General features: G+C 38.4%; 1 protein-coding gene across 1 annotated transcript in view; it reads left to right on the top strand.

Annotated features, from left to right (window-relative positions):
* The window catches only part of ATP8B4 (ATPase phospholipid transporting 8B4 (putative)), a 155048-nt gene that overhangs the window by 121013 nt on the left and 13787 nt on the right, over positions 1-20248 (top strand). The window contains exons 16-22 of the mRNA XM_084642237.1: positions 1196-1311; positions 3557-3721; positions 4973-5084; positions 6315-6420; positions 12189-12336; positions 14555-14738; positions 16410-16633. Of these exons, the coding sequence (XP_084498363.1) occupies positions 1196-1311; positions 3557-3721; positions 4973-5084; positions 6315-6420; positions 12189-12336; positions 14555-14738; positions 16410-16633 (1055 nt within the window). The remainder of the gene's footprint in view (positions 1-1195; positions 1312-3556; positions 3722-4972; positions 5085-6314; positions 6421-12188; positions 12337-14554; positions 14739-16409; positions 16634-20248) is intronic.

Below are 20248 nucleotides of genomic sequence, written 5' to 3'. Positions count from 1 at the left end.
ATAGGAGGAAAGATTGAAAAAACTGGGTTTGTTTAGTCTGGAGAAGAGACAACTCAGGGAAGATGTGATAACAGCTTTTAAGGGGGAGGGATAGCTCAGAGGTTTGAGCATTGGCCTGCTAAACCCAGGGTTGTGAGTTCAATCCTTGAGGGGGCCATTTAAGGATCTGGGGCAAAAATTGGGGATTGATCCTGCTTTGAGCAGGGGGTTGGACTAGATGACCTCCTGAGTTTCCTTCCAACCCTGAGCTTCTACGATTTCTAAGTATGTAAAAGGTTGTTATAAAGAAGAGAGTGATAAATTGTTCTCCTTAACCACCGAGGATAGGACAAGAAGCAATGGGCTTAAATTGCAGCAAGGGAGATTGAGGTTAGACATTAGGAAAAACTTCCTAACTGTAAGGGTAATTAAGCACTGGAACAAATTGCCTAGGAAGGTTGTGGAATCTCTGTAATGGGAAGTTTTTAAGAAGAGGTTAGACAAACACCCTGACAGGAATGGTCTACATAATATTTAGTCCTGCCTCAGTGCAGGGGACTGGACTAGATGTCCTATCGAAGTCCCTTCCAGTCCTTCCTCTCTAAGATTCTGTGAAGACTTTTGGGGAGAATGTTGTATAATAACTACAGATGGGCTGAGAATGTCAGAATTTGGGTTTAGATGTAGATTAGTTAGACTAAAGTTCAAGGTTTGGATTTGAGATTTAATTAGTGGTAAGGTTCAGAGTCAGATTTGATGGTAGCAAAATCTTGCAAACTTCTTTTATGATATACCAGCCCCAAATGGTGGAATTTTGTGAGCCCAGCTGCTGTGAGACTTTGAGGCACAGCTGATGCAGAAACAGAAAAATCTGATTCACAAGCAACACTGATGGAGAGGTTTCAGATCCAGGGACTTGTACCTGTCCCATCCCTCTGAAATTCAAAGGAGTTCAGATTTGAGAGGTTCCAGTTTTTGCCTAATCGCTAGTTGAAAAATTGATCAGTATGTGTTCTGTTCATTTTTAAAGTATACGTGAACTGTACCTAACTCCTACCCAGGTGATGGGATTGTTTTCTGTGTGCTGACTGCTGTACTATTATTGATATGTATAGAAAACATCTAACTAGACCTGATAGGTCAAATAGACATTTGAAGAAAATGGAAGAAAAGTAATGATTTCAGTCTTAATTTCTACTTCTCTTTTCTTTTTCAGTTCAAAGCCCAGATGGGCAGATAAAACTATATTGCAAGGGAGCAGATACTATTTTATTTGAGAGGCTTCATCCCTCCAATGAAGAATTAATGTCTTTGACATCAAATCATCTTGAGGTATGTGCACTAAGTCATAAAAGCACTTAAACACACACTTAACGTTAAGCATGTGCTTAGGGACTTACGTTTAGAGTTAAACATGTGCTTAAGTATTTTCCTAAATACAGATGCTTTTCTGAATCAATACCTTAATAGGCCTTCTGCTCTGAAATGAGCCAGAATTTCTTAAATTTCAGCCTTACCTTTGGCTGCCCAGAGAGCTAAATCCAATTAAATGATAGAGCTTTGTGTGTGCACTGTTAACTCCTGAAACAGCTGGTATATTTACAGTGTTTATAAGTCCTTGGAGTCCCTTGTGAAAAGCCAGTGGGAATCTGTGGATGTGGATACAAAGTATCCAGTTTGGTAACATGGTGTTAAAGAAAATAAGTGTCTTCTATTCAGTTTGAGGGTCTAACCTAATGTGAACTTTAAGGGAAACTGGATAAAGCCCTCATTTCCTGCATTTATTTTTTTAGAATTCATGTTCTTTGTAAGTGTCCACATTTAATACAAACCATTCCATGAGTCTTTAAAAAAATACTCCTTTGACATTAAGTATACAGTATGATGGTTTAGTAATATTGGTTACAAACATAACTATTGTTTTTGTCTCTGTAATAGAGCTTTCTTGGTTTTCTTTTAATGTTTTCCAGAAGGCCAACATGTTTTTTATGAAAGCAAGGCTGGAATCATATGCATCTGATCTTTGCAGTTGGTCAAATGCAAAGACCTTGAATTTTCATACTTGCCTAGTAAAGTTAAGGGAATACGTACTTGTATATTGATGTATTATGGTTTTTTTCACATCACTCTAATTTCCCCTTTCCATTATATTAATTTAATTCCAAAGCCTTACTGTTTTTTCAATCCATTAAATTCTGAGTTTTATCATTCCTGTTTATATATTAATTGTAATAGCTGTATAATAGAACAGGGGATGTTCAAATATTCACTGAAGATGAAAAAATGTTGTTAGTGGAGCATTGTAAACCGTTTGATTTGTTGAGATGAACTACAGGGTCAAAGACAGTTCCCGAAATGTTTTTGGTTTTTAACAGTAAAATTGCTCATGATAGTTGTTTGACTTTGAAAAAAATCAGTCATTGAAATTCTAAGATACAAAGGAGGGAATATATATATCTAATATGCTGTGCAATCTGTAAGAATGTGTACATTTTGAATAACATCATATATGCAATCATTTTTATATTAAAGAAATAATGCGTTGTCTGTGGGATTCTGCATGAGCCCAGCAGTCTGCACCAGACAATTCTGATACAGGATCAGAATCTAAATTAATTAGCATGCGCCACCAACATATCAGACGATATTATGTTTTCACCCTTTTTAAGTGTTGGGGGGTCAGCTTTACATCTGTTTCTCTCTGTGATTAGGTTGAAGGGTCTAACCTGTTAACCTGTGTACACATATCTGTGTATTGACCAGTGGTTTCAAATTTGGATGCTGATTACTGGAGATGTGGTGCAGCCACAGCTCCCATTCACTCTAAGGCCTCTATTGTCAGCGTAACAGATAGGTTGCACCTGAGGCTGTGATACTGTGTCATGGAACTATTGTGATTCACATACTGCTTGAGACATTTCTACTCCTATTATCTGGTCGAGCTTCTTACAGTTCTTCCATTGATGCCATCCTAGGTACATGGGTATTATGCTTTTAAGATGATGGATTAATGATAATGTTCACAATGAAATTATTATTTATTGTTAATATGTGGTAGTACCAAAAGTGTGCTAAGTATTTTAGTTAATTGTGCTAAAGAGAGTAGTCTGGGCACACTAGCTGCCTTTCAAGGTTAAAACTTTCATCTGTTTAATACCTAGGTAGCCATTCACATTCAGCTCTGTCTGACTGCAACATTTCACTTCATCCAATTTTTAGATTCGGGTTTGGCATTAAAATAATATTAGGCACTCCAATTTCTTGTTAGAATATTCGTGTACATATAAAAGTTGCCACAAATTATTCAAGTTATTTTTTTAAAGAACAAAATCTAGCTATAAAGAGAAAATGTGCCCACAACCTTACCTCAAAGTAAAAGAAACCTGAAGAGTTAAAATCCCCCAGAAACAAGGTTTATGAGAATTTAATTTCAGTGGTATCTTAGAGTACCTTTGCTTATTGACTCCATAATCAAGACGGATGTTAACAGAGTGGGAAATTAATATAATGTGGTTCTGACTAATTTAGTTCACATTGTTCCCATAGATACTGCTCATCTTTTATTTTTATGCGACAGGAGTTTGCTGGAGAAGGCCTTCGGACCTTAGCCCTTGCATACAAAAACTTGACTGAAGAGCACTTTAAAGAGTGGTCTAAAATACTTCAGGAGGCAAACACTTCACTAGATAGCAGGAACGAATATCTTGCTGCAGCATATGAAGAGATTGAAAAAGACATGATGGTATATTCTGAGAGACATAGCACAGGAAAAGTATATTTGCAAAGTGATGTTGTATTATAGATTGATACTTTTCTATGCTCTTACGTTCCTGATGTGCTACAAGCAAGACTGCTGTAGTCTTTATATATGTTCACATTCAGGCAGTGCCCCTCTTTGTTTAAAAGGATGCTAATGAATGTCGAGGCCAGTTGTGGTTAGGCTTTAAGATATTCGAGGCAACCAGTGAGGGGATTCTTCCCCATGGTTAACTGACTCGTTTTAAATATAAATTTACCTGATTTTTTTTAAATTTAAGAAAGCAGCCATTTTCTTTCCCCTAAAACTCTCATCAAGTCACATTCATGTTCCATTTCAGAAAAGACCGTCCATGCTGCTTTGTAACCAGAAAGCCAACTTTCAATATGAAATATATACAATTAAAACAATTTAAAACTTACTCTTGCCTTTACTCTATAAGTGATGGTAATCCTTTCCTCTGTCTACTCAGATAGCTGTTCCTCTCCCATGCCTGCTCTTTCCAATTCCTCTCTCTGTAAAGGCCAAATCCCACTCTCGGATGTGCACTTACAACTCCCATTGTAGTCAATGTGAGTTGAATATATGTATTTGGCCCCGTCTTTTGAACCCCCAGCTGAGTTTTCCCAATTCCTTTGAAATTCTGCACCCTTTGTTGCCTTGATGGAATATTGATATTTCAGAGTCTGGTCTCTGCAGCTTATTTTAAAGGGGCAATGCATAAACTACAATTCACATTATATCCCATTGTGGTATTATACCCATGCCTTCAGTTTCATCCTTGCTTTTTCCCCATAAGGATGCCTTTGGCTGAGACTGATATGGAGATACAGTCATATTAAAAGAGCTGACACAGAAACTACAACCTTGAAGATAATGATGCTAGATCTGCTGCTGCCAGCCTGTTGGGCAAGAAAAGGGCTTGAGGGCCCCCTAAAACCAGGGAATCCCCAGCAAAGATTGCCCTGAAATTATGTATTATGTAGTTCTTGATTCAAATTAGACTGGAGACTGCCTTTGAGACTTGGGGAAATTTCCACTGCTCTCAGTGGAAGCTGTGAATGTAGATCAAGGGTAGTATATTGTATTAAAGTTTGACTTGCCTTGATGTTATCCATGTGTAGATGTTTAAACTACATAGTTTATCCTGTTTATATTCCCCAGATCTCTTAGTTTAACTAAGTGAATTTGCAGAGTTTGTAGAAAGTCACTTAAATGTTCTGCTTCCTTACAAAGTTACTAGGTGCCACTGCTATAGAAGACAAGTTACAAGAAGGAGTTACAGAAACAATTGCCAGTTTATCACTAGCTAACATTAAGATCTGGGTTCTAACAGGAGACAAGCAAGGTAATTCATTAATACTGCGTAATTCTGGGGGTAAGTGGGTGGGGTGGGGTGGGGTAGGGTGATAGAAAACCCTAAATGCAGTGAGACTTCTACAGTTCCCTTGCACGGAGTGCAGGGAGCACATTCCCTTGAACATTATTGTTATTTAACATTTATAAATCATTAATAAAACACTGCTCTGAGAGGCTTGATGCACATTAAGGCAGAGCAATGAGGGTAACATTGAGTTGTGCATGGGGATGCCGGGAGGACGGCAGAGGTGTGACTGTTGGATCTTGTGGTGAACACCCTCCACCCTGGCATTGGAGAGCATCTCCAGCAAGGTATACTGTAACCTATGGCGTTGGGGGCAGGGTTCTCTCCATATGACCCTAGTGTTTGTTTGGGCAGTGTGCAGGATCCTGGATGGAGGTCATGTATGGAACAGTGACTACAAATAATGTCTTGTAAAACCATCTAAAAAGTTCTACCAATTGTTTTGGTATTTGTGGATTGAGATTCGCAGCACAGTATGCATAATATTTTCAGTTGTTAATATCACAGCATGATTTTGGGTCCTAAATTCTTTGGATATGGCACTTGCCACAGGTGCGCAGTGGAAAGAAAAAAGGTCTCAAATGGCACGTGTGTACTTGAGCATTTTAATCTCAATAACAAGCTCTACAAAAATATAGTTAAATAGCATTTACAGTATTTCTAATGATGACCCTATATGGGTTTAATCTCTGAGTTTTTTTTCTAGTGCACAAGGGTGACCATCTATGGGTTACTCCCCATATGGAAGGCAGTGTGATCTAGCACATAGGGCACTGAATTAGGAGTTAGGATACTTGGGTTCTAATTCCTTCTTTTTCCACTGATCATCTGTTTGACCTTGGGCAAGTTTTTTTTTTCCTGTGCCTCAATTTCCCTTCCCACTTTGTCTGGCTAGTTTATTTAGAAACCTTTTTGGTCTTTCAGTATGTGTTTGAACAGTGTTTACAACAATAGGGCTTTGATCTCAGTTGGACTCTGAGTACTACTTCACTATAAATAATAACCATAAAATATAGCTCAGAGGAAGGTGCATTTTTAGTAGTACATTTATATCAAACCCAGTAATTATGTTAGAAAATTACTCTCATTATGTTAGTACTGTACTCTCAATATGCTCTGTTGATATTACAAAATAAATAAGTAATGATTTTAACTACAACCATTCTAATCAAAACTGACATTATTGTCTCTCAGAAACTGCCATGAACATTGGTTACTCCTGCAACATGCTCACTGACACCATGAATGAGATTTTCATAGTGGCTGGTCACACGGTAACGGCAGTGCGTGAAGAACTCAGGTAAAAAAACATTTAAAATACATTATCTTATTTCCTTCCTTGCAGACCGTATACTCCAGTTAGACTCTCTCCCTATGATGCTACAAATCTTTCCTTAAGATTCCATCTCTTAAAGTTCTGTCAATTGTCGTAAAAGTGTGCCAACTTCTTGTCTGAAGGCAACCAACCAGCAACTGAGGCTACTACTCCAGACTGCAAGCTAGAATACTGGTTGCCTCCCACCCTGCATGGGTGATAGGGCCATGGCATATGCATAGTCATGAATTCCATAGCCCTGACTCACTCCCACTGCTGCCTTCCATATGCCTTTATGCTTACATGTGGAACGGTTAGAACAAATGCTATTATCACTTCATCTGGAAGAGGAAATGTCTCTAGAGTAGGCCCTGTAATAATAATTTGGAGAATAACTACTGTTAGAAATAGTGCCGACATGGGCACAGATCTCAACCTCTGTTTCTTTCTCTCTCACACATGTTTATCTCCTCTCTCAATGTGGTAGCTGAGACTTCTTGAATGATACACGTAGCTGGCATTATGATTTTCACTGTTGGAGATTTATGCAAATTTCCTTCCTTGGAAGAGAATAAATTATTACCACTCACAGCACAGTTGGGAAATATACAGACAATATGCCAACATAATACAATCCTGGCCCTTTCAGTTCTTACTCTTCTGCAGGAGAAGAGCCTTTCCCTTTTTCTTTTCTTTTTTTTAATACAGAAACAAGTTGCACATGTATTTAAGTATTGGTCAATAGCACTGGAAGCACACATGGTACCATACTTTGTACAGTGTTTTATTATAATGTTACTAAATATGGAAAATGCATTACAGGCAGCAGCATCCTTCCACCTTTTCCAGACAGCATACTGAATAGATGTGTTTAAAGATCTGTAGGCCATGTCTTTCTCTCCCTTCTACTTTTTGTCAGTGACCTGTTCCTTCTCAGTTCTCTTCTCTTACTTGTGTCTCTTTTTCATTTCTGTGTATTTTTTTTCTACTTGCACTAGAGCCAAACATAGCAATTTCTAATTTTTTTTCTGTAATTACCATGGACATAAAATTCTTGCCTATTTTGGGTATCAGACAAACAAGGCATCAGTTTACCTAATTATCCCTTGGTATTTTAGCACCAGCCAAGTGGTTTGGGCATTTCAGTCCCAGCCTATTCCTATAACTAATATATCTTCAATCTGAATAATGGGAAACTACATAATACAACAGTTTAAGTAAACAAACACTTTTTTTTAGCCTTTTGTGATTTGTGTATTTTGGTTAAGCATTATATATTATATATGGCCTTGATTCAATGAAAATAAGTTACGTTAACATGAGTTCTATTTTTGCATAAACTATTTATGTAGGAATCAATTTTGGTATGAATTGTGGAGCTTGGCGCATGGGTGGGGGGTGAAAATCACTCACAGAGCATTAGGCCAGGGTTCAAGCAAGAAAGCAGTGTGGGAACCAAATATGGACATGGTGAAACACAGTAAACAATTCTTTTTTTTTTTTTTTCAATCTTGGAAACATGAAAGATGGGCAGAACTGAGGTACAAATGTGTACCATGTTTTGCATAGTGAAAAGATTGTCAAAGAGTTGGGTGATGCAGTTGCATTGTGCAATGTAAATAACTACATATCCATATGTGATTCCAGTTATCAAATGGTGTAGAAGAAAAGCTTTAGTTAACAAAAGGCAATGCTGCCCTCGGATATGTGAACCCATGTGAATTCCACCATGTGTCTAAGGGCATCCCTGAATACAAGTAAATCCTGGCTTGCATTTTACCCTTTGGGGAATATGCTACTGAGGAAAAAAAGCAGAAACCGAGTCATTAGTACAGATTGGAAAAGGACTTAATTAAACAGGAAACCCATAAATACTCAGATTTGTTTCTGAGAAACACATCTAGGAAGTCTGCATGCCCAGTATGTTGTGTCATTGAAGCTAAAAGATATGTTTAGAGATGTTATGAATGGAGAGAAGTTTTTAGCACTGAATTTATGATATTACAGTCATTTCCATGGCTATATATAGTAATTTTGTAAACACTGTGGTTTGATTTCAGTGCAGGATCCAGTAGAAGATGGTGCTTAGATCAATGTTAGTGTTAAGACACATCTTCAGTAAGACAGAAAATGGGCAACAAAATATATTATTTAATATGTATATTTTCTGAATTCAAGTTTGTTCCAGTATGCAAGTTCCCCTCCCCCCCGCAAGCACTTCTTATTACCAGTTCCTCTTCTCTCATAGCACGCATAATTATCCATTGTTTCATTCTGGTGTCATCTTTTATTTCCTATGTAGCACCTTGACTTTATCCTTATTATGATTTTGGGGTGGAATGCACTGGTTGTCTCTGTACCATATCCAGATCAACCGCCAGGTGGCCTTCAAAGAACAAAGAAGACATCCTTTCCCAGGAGACCAGCTGCATCAATGCTGTGGTACTCCTGGTCTCCATTGCATAATAGACATGTTGTTCTGGAATTCTGCATATAGCACCATGATATCCTGCAAATACAGACTAGATTTGGGTATTTTAAGTAAAAGTATGCTATCTTTTACTGTAGACATTGTAAATAAATAATTAAATCCTGGACTCTGGTGAGCAGCATATTTATTTTGGTATTTTATGCAGAAACTGCCTCTTGTTTAGAAAACAACTTATTCACTGAACCAATAACTGAAACTTTTTTCAAAAAATTAACAGATTTATAAAACATCTGTCATGTTAAACATTGTGATCTGAGCCACAAAGCTCAGAGCAGTTTTCTGATGTGAACGTCTTAAAAGTTTGAGGCTGTGTTCAGACCAGATTCTTGTAGAGCAACTGCGTATTATTTTTCTAAATCTGAAAAGATGAGCGAATGATAAAAATAAAATAAATTTGAAAAATATTCAAAGCTAAATAGTAAACCGTATTTCACAGAAGGAAAAAAAAAGGTGAAAAAGCAGAATATCAGATTCAGACATCTGACATATATCACTTCTTAATAGCAACTGTCTATAATATCTTGGTCAATAATATGAAAATTCAAATTTATGACGAATTCATACATTACTATATAGAACACAGAAAAGAGTTTATTTTCAGAATTCTGGTAATTAGAAGATTTTTAGATAATCCATTTCAAAAGTCTCCACTTTAAATTCATCTTCCTCTTCACACGCCTAAAACGATGTTTTTGTCATCATATAAAACCCTGATCCTGCAAAAACTTCAGCATGTGTATAATTTTATGCCTGTGCGTAACCGCTGCTGAAGTCAATAGTAGCACTCATATGCACAAAGCACACATGGTGAAGTCTTTCCAGGATCAGGGCCTCTTAAATGTAATTGCAGGCCCTTATGTCACAGCATATTTCATATGCAGAGTCATAATCTAAGTAAAATATATAAAATATATGCCACGGTTTCAGGACTATCTGCACCTCTCTCTCTTTTCTAGTCTCAGAGTTTCATAGTGCGCCCTTTCAGATGTTAGCCTGTGTCTCCAACTCTTAGACTGTGCCCTGCGCTATGATACACTGAGGATCAACTGTACTTAGCCAGCAGGTCTGACTGGGTTTGACACCAGCTGTTCTCTTCGGGAGTTTGTGGCCACTGGTATTCAGTGGCAAAACAGCCTTCTTAAACACCAAAGTATTGTTTATTTTAAGAGTAAGAACAAAGCATTTAGAGAAAAATGATTTTAAAACAACAAACAGTTGATACATGTGTCTGTCTTCCCTAAAGCCCTACCATCCAGCGATAGTTGCCTAGATGGGCCTAACGTCTTCAGCGATCTGAGAAGGTTCCTGGGTCAGGCAGGCTTCCTTGAATAGCTCCCCAACAAATACCTCCTCTTTGGAGAGAGAGAGTCCCTTATAATCCATTTCCTTTGTTCTTGCCAGGCTTTGGGACAAAGTTCTGGACAAAATCAGTTTGGTAGGCTCAAAAGGAGGTCCAGCCAGACTTTGCAGTACCTATGGCTCTGCCACTGTGCTGTAAGAGCCCTCACATGTTAGCTGAGGGGTGGTCTATATTGACCTATTCTTCCCTTCCTGCTTGTTTTTCCTTATGGTCTGCTATTAAACTAAATCAGTGTATTCATACAACAAAGTATGCAGCTCAACATACAGCATTTACAGAGTAGTCCCACATCTGTCACTATATATACAGTGTTGTTGTAGCCCTGTTGGTCCCAGGATATTAGAGGGACAATGTGGGTAAGATAATATCTTTTATTAGACCAACTTCTGACAGTGAGAGAGACAAACGTTTGAACTCGCAGAGAGCTCTTCTTTTCCCAGACCTGAAGAAGAGCACTGTGGAAGTGCAGAAGCTTGTTTCTCTCACCAGCAGAAGTTGGTCCAGTAAGATACTAATGTGACGAAGTAGGGAATACGGAGTATTAACCTGGTAATGTTGCATGGGAGTTTTACTGGCTTACTGTCTGCATCAATACTAGATGGTGGTAGGATATCAGGGAGTGACTTCACTTGAGGGATGATACTTGAGCACGTCACCTGAGCCCAGGAGGGGGTTGGGGCCAAGTGACCTTCTTCCTGGGAAACTGGACAAAAGCTGGAGGAGGAGCTAGGGTGTGTGGCTGGGTGAGACTGCTGGAGGTGGTTTCAGTTTGGAGCTGGCTAGGGAAATGGAGGGAGGCCCAGACTGGGGTCTGGGCACCCTGCCCCCCAAGATGGACCTGACTGAGGGGGTCCTGTTGTCTATAACTACAAGCTCTGTTTTGGACTGTGTTCCCATGTCTAATAAATCTTCTGTTTTACTGGCTGGCTGAGAGTCACAGTGAGTCGCAGGAAGTGGGGGTGCAGGGCCCTGACTCCCCCACACTCCATGACAGTTACCTCACCCACAATATTACATGCATACAAAATTTCCAGAAAGTGAAAGTAAAAAAATCTCCAATAAAGCTATTGTATGATAATTTTATGAAAAACCAAGAGGAGTTCGCAATAAACAGACTGTGGGCAAAATTTAAATCTAGGACTGTGACAACGAACATAGCCTACAATAAAAAGGGGAGCCTAATTCAGCGAGCTGTAAAAGGCTTCACCCTATGGATAGCTGAAGTAGCAGGTGGTGCCACTCCCAGAGGCCAGTTGGAGATCGTGGCAGAACCCAGATGAGGGGTTGGTTCAAATATTTAGACTAGATTTATTAACTTATGATCTAAATTTTCACAACATTCCAATGTGTTGGTTTTCGGCTATCTCTGCTTATGACATGGAGGTGCTAAATAAGTTTACTTCTATAAATGGACTTGTACTGTAATTTGTAAAAGGTCTCAGTTTATGTTATTCTGAAATTGTATATTTTTTTTGTTTTACAAAATAAAATTAATACAATGTTGCCAGGAATTCCTGGAAAAAGAGTTTCTCCTCAATCTTTGCTCCTGTAAATGTAACTACAGCATTTTCTGTGCCAAACTCATCTTTTTTTTAAGCCTGGAAAATCTTAATACCAAATTAATGATAAATGACTCAGTTCAAACTCAGATCAAGATTGCTATTTAACTTCTAAGTTATTTAAAAACACTCAAGAATATTGTCTTACCTTCATACCTACCCAACCTACTTTCTTGGATTTTAAACACATTACAGTATCTTCATCACGTAAAAGAAATATCCTTCTTGCCTACTGAAATTTGCTTGTATGTAATATTAGATCAGAACAGCAGAACTGAAATTAGCTCTGATTAATCACTGTCTGATTAAAATTAATAACAACATATTCCTTTTTTCTTTTAAGGAAAGCGAAAGAACATTTGTTTGGACAAAACAAAGACCTTTCCAATGGCCATGTATTTTGTGAAAAAATGCAAGAATCAAAACAGGGCTCAGTCTTGGAGGAAACTGTCACTGGTGATTATGCATTAGTCATAAATGGACATAGTCTGGTAAGTCAGTTTTTTCAGGTTTTGTCCTTTCCTTCCCAACCCAAATAATCATGTCTGTTTTGTTTTCTAACAATGACGGATTTCTCTCCAAACTCTAAAACTGTTTCATAAGAAAGCTAAAAACAAAGCCTGACATAATTGCAAGAAACAATTAAAAATTACATCTTAACTTTTGGATATGTATGGAAGAGAAATCAAATGAGTAACTCTACACAGCTTTTTTTAATAACTGCCACAGTTGAGAAGGCCCGATAGTAAGAACTAGTTCACACAATCTTATCCCTTCTTAACTAGACATAGACCACTGCTATTATTGTTTAAGTACTTGTGTGAGGGGAATATCACAAATCAATGCCAATTAATTAAGAGAATGCAATTAGGCAGATGTAATGCTGTTATTTTTTCCTGATGTTTGTTGTTTGAGAGCACAACCTGACCTTAAAATAATTACTGCACCAAATTAATGTCATTAAGATACCTCCAGTGGGTTTTCTAAATATCAGCATTTTACAGGGATGCCAAAAGAATTTGCTTTGATTAGGAAATCTGGTTCTTGTCGTAATAGAATAAACTTACATTACTTTAGTGTAGTTCAGGTTCAAAATCTTGAACAAGTATCAAAACGATCTTCTGACTCGCTAACTTAAGAGAGTTAAAAGCGCAGGCTTCACTTTTGAGAAATTAGCCGCTCATGAAGATACATGATCTTTGTACATTCATATACTTTGATCTTTATTTTCTTTTTAAAAATTGGGAATAAGAATGGCTCTGCCTTCAGACAGTTTCTTAATAGAAAAAGGAGAAGTAAATGGGAATATTGTTTAAGTTTTTCCATAATATCCACAGCCACTTAAGGTAGTTCTAAGAATGTATGGCTCTCTCAAGCTGCATTCCAGCCATAAGAATGTGCTGCTTTCTACACTGTGAAAGTTATGGAAAGTTGCAGATCTCTGGTCTAGGGCAGATTATCCTCTCCAACAGAAAGGTCATGTAGTCTGCAGAAGCTATTTCTCTCCTATGTCCAGATTTGTGGTTTCAATGTCATCTCAGAACTGTTTAGCAGCCTGTGTCAAAAGATTAGAATAAGACCACTAGCTCGGTTGTGAACACCTCCAGCAAGCACCGTAACTGGCATTAAGTGGCACGCTCATTGGCAGTGTCATCAGAGAGTCAAAGGAATGGGAAGAGCAATGGATGTTGCTGGTTTTTGCAGTGTTTAAGATTAGAATTGGGAAAGAAGATAAAGTTTCTAGTTACCCTTTTTGTTTGGAGATATCTAAAAGGCAACCAGCTCATGCCTCAGTCCTTTCCCCTGAGCCTTTTCAAAGATCTGGAAAAGCATTCTCTTTTCCCCATTCCTTGTGTATTCTTCCTCCCCCCCCCCCATCATCATAATATCTAAATCAATAACCTGAAATTTTTCCTCTCCCATGATTTTGAAGAGATCCCTGTCCTTTTCTTGCCTGGGGCTTTCAGAAGGTTTCCTCTGCCTCCTCTAGTTTAATGGAAAAATTGTCACACAGTAAATAAAACCGCATAATATATGTCAAAATGGGAACATTTTATGCATTTTTCCAGTGACCCTGCTCACATGCCACATACAGTTGGATTAGCTATATGTGAATCCAAAGGAGAGAGGCGGACCACAGAGTTTGGCCAGACTTTATTTAATGATAGTTGCCAGCATTTTACTGTGTCTGAATTGTGAAGAGGCTCCATGGGTGCTGAACCACAAAGATACATGGAGTATCTGCAGCTAAATACTTGCAGTGGAGCTGATGATTCACTGGATTAGGCCCTTTTAAATTCTCATAAAGTTAGCTGGAAAGTCAAGCGCTGGACTGAAATAACTGTAATGTATCCAATTTTAGGTTATTTCTTCCTCCTATGTTAATATTGTTTTGAACGTGTAATTAAATCAAGTATTTCACATCAAAATGTAGTTTCGCTCTCATTGTGTGTTAGGATTGTATGGGCTATGTGTATGTATATATTTACTGTATACACTTACGAGACTGATTTATTGTGTTTACTGGAGATGTGTGGTATCTTCCACTAAAGGCTTCAGCTGTTTAAAAAAAACTTTTGAAATCAGTTTATTGAAAAGTGATGAATCCTATTTATTATATGCAAAGAATTCTCATTTCCCATCCATCACATCTTCTATTGATTATAGCTACAGAACCAGTATTCTGATAGGGAATACTTTGTATTGCAGGCTCATGCACTTGAGGCTAATCTGGAGAATGAATTTGTGGAAGTTGCCTGCTTGTGTAAAACTGTGGTTTGTTGTCGAGTGACTCCCTTACAAAAAGCACAAGTGGTAGAGCTGGTTAAGAAGCACAGGAAGGCAGTCACCTTGGCCATAGGAGATGGAGCCAATGACGTTAGCATGATCAAAAGTAAGAGGAAATTGTGTCATAATGTTCAGTTAAAAGCATAAATAGAAATGCCAATAACATGCTAAGGTTTGCCTATCAATGAACTCGTATTTATAAGCATTTGATAAATAACTGCTGAATCCACCTTAACTGGGATACCCAAGTGGCTCACCTTTCATTCTGATTAAGGAGAATTTCTGACTAACCGGTTTTTGCTTGTACCTGAAATGGTTCTAAAATTGCTTTGTTTTGTTCACATTTAACTTGCTGGTTCTCTGAAGAAATAAAGATGTTACACGTCTGTCACTTACAAAACAAACAACACCGCACAGAACATCAACAGTTATTTTCACCCAGATGGAGCTAAAATTGAACTACCAAATTCAGGGCCTTCCAGCATCCTAGCAGTCCTGTACTGTTTCCATCCTTAAAAGGGTTAATTTTCATCAGTGTTTCAAAGAGCCTGGAGGGAGATTGTTAAAACACTTCTGCTTTGGTAAACGAGCACTGACAGAGGCCAAGGATTTTGGAAGGGTGTCAAAGCACCATCAGCCTCTGAACATAATAAAGACATAGTATCCCTATTTGAGTACCACTACTCATATGTTGGCATCCCAATTAAGTAGAATTCCTTGGTAGTATAGCTTGGCTATCCTGGGGAGTATCCCAATTGAATTGTGTCCTGATTAAGTGGAGGGTGCAATACAGCCATGAAGAAACATCTTGTATTTTACAGTATTTGCATGGCAGAATACAATTCACAAGTACAGCATTAGTAACTACTGTAAATTCTTTTATTGTAGTGTCAGTTACTTGGAAGATATTTTGTATATTAAAATATGCTACTGTGAAAGCAGGTTGTACAATAAATATATTGCCTTTATAATTCATTAATGGGCAGCCCTTAAAATAAAATAGTAAGATGCCTTACATAGCTGCTAATTTATTGTGTTGGTTGCTTACAATATCTCATCTGCTTGCTAACTGTCACCCAATCCTGCCATTGTATAGAATCCTACATTCCAATGGCATTTCTTCAAGCAGATAAATGGCAGGGTTGGGCCCCACCTTATATTCAGAGCCCATTAGACTGAAATTGAATGGTTTGAGCCAGTCTAAGTACACGGTTGGTGAACAGTTACCTGACTACTGCTATATCTCAATCTCGAGTTGGGTTTTTAAAAACTAAATTTTATTTATTTTAAAAGGTTTCTGCGTTAGCTTCAATAACAGCAGGGCCCTCTTCCAATTCACCTATTTAAAATGGGCAAAGAATGGGCAAAATAAACATTTTTGCTTCCAGAGAGAAGGAAGGAAGATGGGTTGAAAGAGGAAGGGAGAGTTATGGGGGCTTTAAAAATAATCATAACAAAAATTATTTTAAATTAAAGAGGCGGCTAATGCTTCCCAAGATGCTGAGGGTGAGAGGCAGGAGTGCATGATTCAGTATAATAGTAATAATAATGCTAACTTAGTGGGTGTTCCCTGTTGATTTGATAACTTCTCTGCTTTCTACCTCATCGTTTCAGTAGCTCAGGAAACTGTTATTACTTTGTAAGGCAGGGATCACCTTAAAACTGACATCTGCTTATGTCTCACTAAACAGAATGCTCACTGTGATAGTTTAGCAAATGAATGTGTCTTTTTCAAATACTTAGTAGAGACACATTTCTGCTTCTTTTTTACTTACAGGCGCACACATAGGCATTGGCATCAGTGGTGAGGAAGGAATGCAAGCAGTCTTGGCCAGCGATTACTCCTTTGCCCAGTTCAGATACCTTAAGCGGCTCCTGCTTGTTCATGGCAGGTGGTCCTATTTCAGAATGTGCAAGTTCTTGTGTTATTTCTTCTACAAAAACTTTGCCTTCACTCTGGTGCATTTCTGGTTTGGCTTCTTCTGTGGCTTCTCAGCTCAGGTTTGTTTTTGGGAGTAAAGTTTATAAACCAACAAAACAATGTTGTATATGTTTAATGTACCCACCTATTAAAAGGGGTGTTTTTTTAATTACTGGATAATTAGAAATCAGAAAATTGAACTGAACAATCCAAATGTTTGAGTGAAAATCATTTGGAAGTTAATTAAAATCATATTAGTCTTTATTTTCTTTCTTTAAAAAATTAATCTGACTGTAATCATTATACTTAACGATTTCCTTCATTTCCTCCAAATTGTTGGAGACATTTCGTGATTTCATTTGTTAGGCCATGCTGCCTTATGCTTAAAGGAAAAAAGAGAACCATATGTCCTAATCCAATAAATAGTTTCTTTAGGGTTAAATCCTGATTGTGTGGTTGTCAGGAGTGCATAAATCTATAAATTCTGCAGGTCACATAAGTAGGCCCCATGCCAAGCCAACTGATCCTGACTAAGGTCTAGCCAAAGTGTAAGGTAACATAAGGGTGTCTTGCAAAGCTGCTTGGGGACATGGGGAACTCCTTGTGGTCTTTCAGCAAATCCTTCTTTTCCTCATGTTTGACCTGCAGAAGTTACTGAAAGCCCAAAGCCTTCAGTAAACGCCAACAGCTGCTGTCAGAGACAGCGAGGGAGATCAGGAGTAGAGTCCCTGTATTTATTTGTTTATTTTAATTATATTCTTGGGCAATTAGGAGAGGTTGTTGTGGGTGATTGTTTCTCACTTTCAAGTTGTAGTGGGGGAAATGGGTCTTCAGTCCAGTGGGCCCTGAGTCTGATGTGTCCTGGCTGATCATTTCAGATTTGTTAGATAGCAATAGTGAATTAGATGAGTGAGGCCCCTTTAAGTTTCTCCAGCTTCCTTGATGTCATCGTGAAGAACCAGCCCTTTCCCAAACTCCCTTGTCCAGAGGTAGGGAGGCACTACATATGTATAGTATCCTCCAGATGAAAAGTGTCATCTATACTAGTCAATGTTCAGTTTTGAATAAAAAAAATCAAACCCTTTACTCTTGTTTAAATTTGAATGCATATTCACATATTTATTGAATGCTTGTTTGTATATTTGAATGCTTACTTAGCATCCTGGGGATTTTGATCAGGGTCTTTCTCTGTTGGGAAAGAGTAAAGGATAATAACTGGGGCTGCACTGTGAATCTGTATTTTGGAGGGCCACATTACAGTGAGATGTTGCTGAAAGCATAGCAGGGGGGTTTCTCAAAATCTTTCACTTCAGTTGGAGATACATGCAACATTCCGTAGGTTAATACTCTTCCTCCACTGCCATCCCCTGAAGACGTGCACACCCTCCCTCTCAAATCCATCAGTCCTTTCACTCCCATCCCTTTTGACCCACAGTGCTTCCCCCTAGCATCTCTGGAAGCCTTTACTAGGTAGCTCTCCATACCAGGCAGCTGTGCCTCACAGCAACAGTGTTGGTGTCAACAGGTCATTTTGTGACCTTTGGCTTACTGGGTGGTTATTCAGCTGGGCAGTGGGACCTTCTCTGGTGGTCCACTGGTGGGTCGATTGGGAAATGAGTAGGTAACCCTTTTGTTATTGAAGTGGGCAAGTCTCCTAGCAGGCAAAGAGGGTCGCATTGAGGAAGTGAGTCTCCCCTATCTACTTTAAGGGGTGATGTCAGGAAGAAGGTGTACTCAGGAAGGGTACTGGTTCTTCAAACTCAATACTGGGGCTGGGGAGAGACATGGGCTGCAGCAGCAGTGCCATTGTCTGAAGATGCATGCAGTGGCAACCTGGGAAGGGGAACCATTCCTAAGGTCTGCTGTCATGGTTCCAGAAAAGAGGGGATCAGGAATTGTATAAAAACATGAATAATGCTAGAAATATTTTAAATGTCTGAGCCTTGGGAAACAATATTTGTATTTCTGGGGAAGGAGAGACATTTCATAATTACAGCAATTAAACATAAAATTTGGTATGATTTATATAGTTACGTATTGTTGGAAAGCTTTTATTGAACACTAGAATATCAATATTCTTTTCATGAATACTTTGCCATTTTGGCTCATATTTATAAACTTAACAGATGCAAGAAAGAATTTTCTCAGCAGTATAAAATATACATCTTAATTTTGTTTTTACATAATCTGGTGTAGAGGATTAATGTTTTCTAGCCCTTCTGATTGATTCAAAATAGGGGACAAATTTCCATGACTATGTTTTGAATAATAGACTTCTTAATGCTGCATATTCTCTCAACCCACTGTACTTTGTGAAATGCACCAAAAATACGTAACATTGAAAATGAGAGGGCTTTGCTTGAATGTGGATTTTAGGAATAACTTGTGGAGGGATTCTCTTGCATGACCTATGCAAAAATGGAAATCTGTAGGATAAAATTCAAATGTAAAATGGTACAAGGAAAGGAAATTAAGTAATCTGATGGCAAACATAGCTGTTTGACTGGGGGCCATCAGTTTAACTGCCAGTATACTGGAAACTGTTTCAATCTTTTATTTTTTCATCAGAAAAACTCTAAGACTTGCACTTCTGTCCTACATTCAGGTAGTTGTCAGGAACATGTTGCAATCAGGTGGTTGTCAGCTCTTGGCCTTTGACCTCAGACCTCCCAGGACACACTAGACCAGAGGATGTTTTAGATCCCACATTGTTAGGCAATGTGTCAACACACAGCAAGAAGCCATTCCTGCCCTGAAGTACTTACATTCTAAATAGGCAAGGATTGGGAAGGGAAACAGAGGCACAGAGAAGTAAACTGACTTGACTGAGGTCACACAGCAGGTCAGTGGCAGATCTATAAATAGACCCAGGTCTCCTGACTCCCAATCCAGTGTCCTATTTCTGGACCACACAGACTCTTGGAAGAAGCTCAGCATGCACTGGGCTGCCTTCTTGGTAAGACAGTTTGTCAAAATCACATTACATTGTTGTTCCACATTCTACACTGGATCTTCCTGCACTTCAAAGTCCTGGTCCTAATTTTTAAAGTCCTTAGTGGGTTAAAGATTAACTGCCTCAGAGATGTCCTCTCAGTGACTTGCCACAACAGCCATGTTCACCAGAAACTCTGTTCCCAAGGTGCAATTTTTGGGGACAGGTGATAGAGCCCTCTACCTTGAAGGCACAATGACTGCTCTCATTCCACTTGCTTTCCCTCAGTAATGAAAAGTTGCAGAATGGCTCAGAAATATTGATTCTGAAGACAATCCCATGTAGAAAAACAAACATGAGGGATGGGGGTACTTTTGTACGGTAGTGATGATCCTAGACACTGAAGTGATGGACACCTTATGACTATCCAGATAAATTAGATTGCTGTGCTTTCAATTACGAATCTAAACTATTTCCTGCTTTTCTACATCTCATTACAGTAGCTATTCAATTGAGAATATAGGAGAAGAGGACTTATACTGTTAAGAACTACGGCTGAAATTTTACAAAGTACAAAGGACTTAGGAATTTAAACTTAGACACCTGAATGTAAGTAGCTGATTTTCACAGATGCTCAGCACCCACAAATCCCACTGACTTGCTCAGCACCTCTGAAAACCAGGACACATATACCTTGGTGCCTACGTGTAGATTTAGGAATGTAATTGTAGGAATTCAAACTGGAAAATTTTCACCTATAGTT

This window comes from Lepidochelys olivacea (assembly GCF_965140295.1).
Source record: "Lepidochelys olivacea isolate rLepOli2 genome assembly, chromosome: 10".
Lineage (NCBI taxonomy): Eukaryota > Metazoa > Chordata > Testudines > Cheloniidae > Lepidochelys > Lepidochelys olivacea.
Note: the sequence above shows the minus strand (reverse complement) of the source record. Positions and strands in the feature narration are given on the sequence as shown.